The sequence below is a fragment of the Colletotrichum siamense genome, assembly GCF_013390195.1.
Source record: "Colletotrichum siamense strain Cg363 chromosome Unknown KSG_Cg363_contig01, whole genome shotgun sequence".
Taxonomy (NCBI): Eukaryota; Fungi; Ascomycota; class Sordariomycetes; order Glomerellales; family Glomerellaceae; genus Colletotrichum; species Colletotrichum siamense.
In genome coordinates, this window is record NW_023501014.1 from 2,824,796 (window position 1) to 2,831,306 (window position 6,511).

Consider the following 6,511-nt stretch of genomic DNA (forward strand, 5'->3'; position numbering starts at 1 on the left):
TATTTCTTTTTCTCGTTTTCGCCGTTGTTATTATATATTATTATTATCGTCGTCGTCGTCGTCTTTGTTATTATCCTTATTACTACTTCTATTACTCTCTCTATAATCACAAATTCTAGGGGACACTGCTCGACTAGCAAAACTCATAACGATATGCCTGCATTCTCACATCATGCGTCTTGACCGTTTTAACCTGATAAGGGGACCTTCTGGAGTTCCCTTCATCCTAAAGCAATGCCGCTAGCACACGTTCCAACGGCTGGTCCAACCCGACACCTTGGGTCTGGGAAGGGGAGCTAGAGGATCAATCGTGGCCGCTTGGGTCCCCATCCGATGAAGGGTGCCTTGGAGGCGACGGATGCGCTGCTGCCATGCTGTGCAGCATCCGATGAAGGGACGAAGGAAACAACCCGGATCGCTCACCGACGAAACAAATGTCTCGGTATTGTGCACGATAGGACGAACACCAATCAAAACAAGAACAGATGCTGCCAGAGTACGTTGCTGGATTTTTCCTTTGCAGTCGGAGCTGCGCTGTCGCCTTCTGGGGTCCCCCGCCTCTTTCAGGAGCATATCCTCCGGGCCGGGAACTGCGCTACGCCATAACACGCATCGGCCGTCGTCCCGTGGTCAGACTAAAGATCTGAACTTGCAGATTGTGGCGCCTGTTGGCCTTGTTACTCGCTCTCCAGGGTATGGGAATGTGTGTATGCGTATGCTTTCTGGGTGGCGGGCTGGGATGGGATTTTTGAGCATGTGTCTGCTTCAGCTTCTGCGTGCGATTTTAGCATGTCTGTAACCTTGCAGCAGCAGCGAACGGGAGATGTGTAGTATGTCTTGAGTTTGTGTGTGATGTCCTATTAAGAGCACAGCTTCTTTCCCTCCTCTTCGAAGTTCTTGTCCTTCCGTCTCTCCTCTCTGCTTGCTTCATTGCAACTCATCTACTCCACGGTCACGACCAAACCTGCCTTAACGTCGCATACTTAATAGCATGCTACGTTTGCCTCTCCTCGATCAGCTTAGCCTCACCACCTGACGCCCATCGTCAGGTCACTGGTCGTGATCGCCGTTGAGCACGCAGGGTCTAGCGATCGGCGCGAAAAACGCAGACGAACCAAACAAACAAAAAGAAGAGTCGAGCTTCACTGGTTCAGCATGCAGTGTTCACTCACACGGCAAGGGGGGGGCAGACAATAATACTACAAGGGTCCTCGCTCGGTCTGCGCGCCAAGGCTCGGAAAGGCAATCTACACAGCAAGTTTTTGAGGGCCGGGGAGGGGAGGACCCCGAAATTTTGAGCACACGATGACGTTGGAGGCTCTGGGAATAAGTGCGAAATGGATGCGGTGGTAAGGTATGAACTGACTTGACCTGCATGGGAATGATGTATGCGCCAGGCGGGGTTCGACCGACGCGCCAGACAAAACGAAACAGGGACCCCTTTCACCTTGCTTATTCGCTATTCGCGACTGGGGGAGGGGGACCCTTAAACCTGCACACACATACACACGCACCATGCGCCTGCCTCGTTGGTTGCTCGTCACCTTATCCACCTAGCGGCCGTCCGCATATGCTACTCGCTTCCCTGGCTTGCTGCTTGTGTGTCTGCCTCAAGCTTGGTTGGGCTTGGGCTCGGGGAACTTTGACGTCTGGTGGACAACAAGTAAAAAGGGTGTCTTCCCACCACATATTTCTCATTTACGTCACCTCTTTTCCATCTTGTCCATTTGAGATCATCCTTTTTCCTACCCATGGTGCGCAGTTCTTGGGCCAGTCACCCATCAACCTGATCAACACGGGACAGTATTTCGTTCAATTTGTACATTCCGCTGCCGTCTGTCCTGCTATCTCATACCATATCCTGTTGATTCAGACCTTTTTTCTTTACACTGTTTATATGATTTTCAGCATCTCTGGCTACCAAGAAGCTTCACTCTTGTCATGCCATTTTCAACCCAATTTCCGTTTCCTTTCAAGATGAACCATATCGTCTGGTCGTATCGCACAACTCATAGCCTGCTTAGGCAAGAAAGAAAATATGCAAGGTCCGCCATACCCAAGAACGCCAGTGAGGGGGCTTCCAAATACGCCGCCATAAAGTTTCCCAAAAACAATGCCCAGCAAGATGCCAACTCATGAGGGTATTTCAGATAGTCGAACACACCACCCTAGCTGTCCAGATTCGATAGACTCAACATATCCACATCGACGAAAATAAGCAGGCGGGTGAAAGCTCCTCAGGAAGGCCCGCGGCCCGGCAACAAGAAAAATGCCACTGTCTCAACACTCCTTTTCTTCAACAACATCAAATGGTGGCTACATCCACTACGACATTTTCTCAACGTCTGTTATTCAACAACTCAGCTGCGCGTGACAGTTGGTTCAACCCATCAAGTTTCGGAGTGCTTCGGTCTTGGGCCCCCAGTGAGGTCTGCGAGGAGGCATGTGAGGGTGCGTGTGAGGAAGCTATAGACCCCTCAGTTCCCGATGAGGATGAACTGGACTGGAACCGCAACAGCTGCGGTGGCGAGTGGTATCCTTGAGTCTTGTTAGCCCTGAGGAAAGCGGTACTCTTGAGGGGTGAACATACCATTCCGACCGTTTTGGGCGACGGTGGGCATATGGGGGAACATTGATTTTTGTTCCTGGAGTGGAGGTGGTGGACCCGCAGGGAAAGGTGGTGGTTGCACTTCAAATACGGCTGCCCGGGGAGGTTGAGAAACTGGAGAAACCTTGCCCTCGTTGCTGCACAAAGCATGGATCGGGAGAGGGTTGTGACTAGGCGTCTGAGGATACGACGGTGCGGAGCCGGATGAGGCAGTACTGCCTGCGGAAGGAAGTGGAGGTGGGAGAGAGTTAGGATGTCTCGAAGGTGCATAACCAAAGCCATTCATCATCTCGGGCGATCTCGAAGCACCATTCAACGATGGTAACACACCCGAAAACGAAGAGATTGAAGGAAGCACTTGAGTTGGGACAGCCTCGGGGTTGGATTGCGTGTCGGTCCATGTTGGGCGACGACTCCGGCTGTGGGTTGCGCGAGGACTTGTCGAGTGCAGGCTCTCGCGATCGAACTGAGTGCTGGTAGGTGAGTGCACCGCCTCATCGGCTGGATGTTGATGTTGCGAAATAGGCGTGGGAACAGCCGTCGAGTATTGTGACTCAGATAACGAAACGACAGACCCTACACGTTGCTTTCTGTTCGGAGGCGGTTCGCTTCCTGGTTGACTCTCGGTTCCGCTGCCAGTACTGCTCAAACTTCCTGGTGTTGCGCTTGCACTTCCGTTGGTTAGTCGAACCCCGGAGTCGAGTTTCTGACGTTTGGATGACTCTTTGGCTGAGAATGCATTAGTAGTGCATGGGAGTTGGAATAAAGCATAGCGTCTCACCTTGATTAGCGCTGGCTTGCCTGGCCTTGAAGTCTGCGAGGTATGCCGTGTACTTTCTGAACTCCGGAGTCTTCTTGTACTCGGCCAAATCATGGTTGTACTTCTCCTTTGCTTTCAGAGCCGAGGTTTCATACGGTTCCTTTTCTGCGGGAGTGAGGTTCTGCCAGTGTTCACCAACCAATTTGGCTATTTCAGTAAAAGTCAAATTGCGACCTTTCAACTCGTCGCGCATTTCTGATCCCGAGTTAGTTATGTGACCTCTCTTTCACGCTACCAACTAGGCTTACTGTTGGAAAATAACACATAGGCAGAAGGGGGGCGCTCTGGCGCATTCTCATCCGGCTGACGAGTTGTCAGTGCATATTTCCCATACAAAGCAGTTGCTCGACACATACCTTTGGGTGTCGTCGGTATTTGCGCTTGGCTTGAACTGGGCCCTCTTTGTTCTCGGGCCGCGGTTGATCGGGCCGTTGCGTCTCGGTCTTGGGCTCTTCCACGCTTGCTCTCGTTGGTGATACTAGGGACACATCGGGAGCGTGGCCCCTGGAGTTGGCTATGCGCCTCTGCAATTTCTGTCCCCGATGTTAGAATCTCCCGTTGACATCAGAGTACATGCCAGCTCCTTACACGTCTGTGGCCCAACTTGACACCAAGTGCGTCGCTGAGGCATACGTTAGTCTATGGTGCGCATCGTCGAGGGCGATGTGCTACTGACAGGTCGGATTCCGTGATATCCAAAATCGTGTCCCACGTGTCAAATCCTTGCTCCAGAAAGATGTCGAGGTACTGGGAAATGCCCAGCTCCTGGAAGATGCTCTCCAGATTTTGGGCCATCGTGGCAATATTTGTGCCTCTGAATTGGGCTGGTTGTTGGGCGAGTGCTCGTGGTGTGCGCGTCTCGATACACGGCAATATACGGCGTTGAGGCTGTTCAGGGAGTGCCTCGATTAACCAGCGTTGAAGGTTCGTTTTCCGTCGGTCAATTCGTTCCCATCTGATCTAATCGTCTGTTGGAGACGATTCGCGCCGTTTTCCCTCGTTCGAAGTCGAAGCACTTCTAGTCCCTCTCTGTCCAGCTAACAGTCATTGGAAAATTCCGGCGAAAATCAAGTCGCGTCCACTAGGCGGGGAGGCGAGGGCGATGAGGCGAGAAAACGGGCGGTAGGGGGGCGATGATGCGCGGGGCGACGAGGACGTGTACTCTCGAAATGCTCTGCGATCCGGGCGACGATGATGGTGCGAAAGCGCTGTGTTGGTCGATGTCGATGCCCTTTTCGTGAAATAGGCGACGGTCTGTTGTGTCGAGGTTATTAATGGGGAGTGATAGGGACGGAGGTATGCGGCAGGCCTGGCGTGGATATACCAATATGGTGGCTGCAATGTAAAGAGGGATCTCGATGACATGGTGAAGGAGACCGAGCTCTTGGGTGTGGGACAACGGGATGGACCAAGCAGAGAGGGGCTTTCAAGAATCGGGTGGGATGGATGGATATGTGTGTGTGTGTGCATGTATGTGTGTGTAGAGTGTACCGCGTGTTGCGTACTGCGTACACTGACAAGGAAACTGGAACAGTGAAATCGGGAGAGGATACGTACAGAAGCGATGGGGTTTTCTTGCTTTCTAAGCCTGGCAGCAGTCTACTACAAGCGCATGAAGGATAGGGAAAGGCAGACAGAATTGGCGTTGCCAGAGAGAGAAGGGATGTATTGGAACCAGGAGAGATGTCGGCGCGTCAAAGTGGGCGTGGAAGTCGTCGTCGTGTATCGAGACTCCGAGTGTTGCTTGTTCAAGGAGAAGGAAGAGGCTGGGTTTGGGGAAGAAAAGACGAAAGGCCCGCCAGCAAAAGTCTTTTTTTCTTGTCTCCCCTGGGGTTGTTCGAAATTGGGAACGGTGAAGAAACACCAGGGGGGGTCTGTCGACGGTGCGAAAGGTGATGGAAGAACGGAGCGCGAGTTTTCGGTCCAAAAGCGTGAGTGACAGGATGACGAGGTGAAGACGGAAGGGAACCGTTTATCGAGGTGCGAGCTAGTACCAGCCCCGCGGTGATCGACGCAAATTGAAAGGTGAGGTCAGAGGTGTCAAAAGGGAATCTGTCGGGTGGGTGTGTATTGAAGTAGCCTCAGACGTTGCCGCAGAAGTGTGATCCGGGGTGGCATGTCTTTCCTTTGCCCTCTATCACTACCTTATTAGACTGCATAGTACGTCGGTAGTAGGTAGGTAGGTAGGTAAGGCAGAAAGATGCAGGACAAGAAGCAGAAGCAGAAGCAGCTGGAGAGCTACCTAACAAGTACAGGCAGGTCAGGTATGGGCCACCAGAGTTAACAGGCGGATGGTTGTTTGTGTAGTCCAAGGCACCCAGGACGACACCGTAAGCTCCCTGGCGTCTGATCGCAGAAACCGACTTTTGAGGAATCCAACACCGTCACGACGAGGTTTTACTGGAAGCCCATCGCAAATAAAAGCGGGATTTGTCCAGCAGTGACCATGGGGGGCTTCCTAGCCCATGGCAGACCGGCATGCTTGACGAGTCAGGAACAGGAAACGGCCGCTTGGGGGGGAGGAGGAACTCTGGATACCTGAGAGGGGCGTACCGGTACATGCGTCAAGTGCCCTGAACCGCCTTCGGCAGCTAACCAGCTGTATCTCGTAGCCCGTACGAGGCACGGGTCCAGTCCATCTCAGTTCAGCGCACTTCAGTCCGTCAGGAATGGGCTGGGCTGGGCTGGGCTGGGCTGGCGTTGGTGTTCAGGTCAACAACGTCCATCCACGCCCCTCTGTCACTCTCACCTGGCTCACTCTCACGCTGTATTCCGCGATAAGATGCCCGAAGACTTGCAGTAGACGTTTAGCACTGCGCAACCGCTGTGGGTGATCCGTGCCTCCATCAACAGCGACTGTACCAACCTCCATTACCTGAGTCTGGTTCGTACCTGCTTTACCTCACTCCGTACCTTCTTCCAGCGTTCTCTACCCCGGCTACGTTCGGGCTCTTGAGAACATTGGATGCGGGTAATTCCGCTGTCTCTGAGCAGACATTCTTCAGCTCGACAACAATGGAAACAGGCTTCGACCTCGACCGCCAGAGACGGCTGGCTGGCTGGCTGGCTGCCAGCGACGGTCC

The 6,511-nt window shown here is 53.0% G+C and overlaps 1 protein-coding gene across 1 annotated transcript; it reads right to left on the reverse strand.

Annotated features, from left to right (window-relative positions):
• Positions 1-3,348: 3,348 nt before the first annotated feature.
• HMGB3 (High mobility group protein B3) lies at positions 3,349-4,223 on the reverse strand (the record flags this gene model as incomplete). The annotated part of the gene is made up of 5 exons (XM_036632579.1): positions 3,349-3,623; positions 3,677-3,731; positions 3,785-3,961; positions 4,017-4,050; positions 4,105-4,223. The coding sequence occupies 5 exons, from the start codon at positions 4,221-4,223 to the stop codon at positions 3,349-3,351; spliced, it is 660 nt and encodes a 219-aa protein (XP_036502133.1).
• Positions 4,224-6,511: the final 2,288 nt, after the last annotated feature.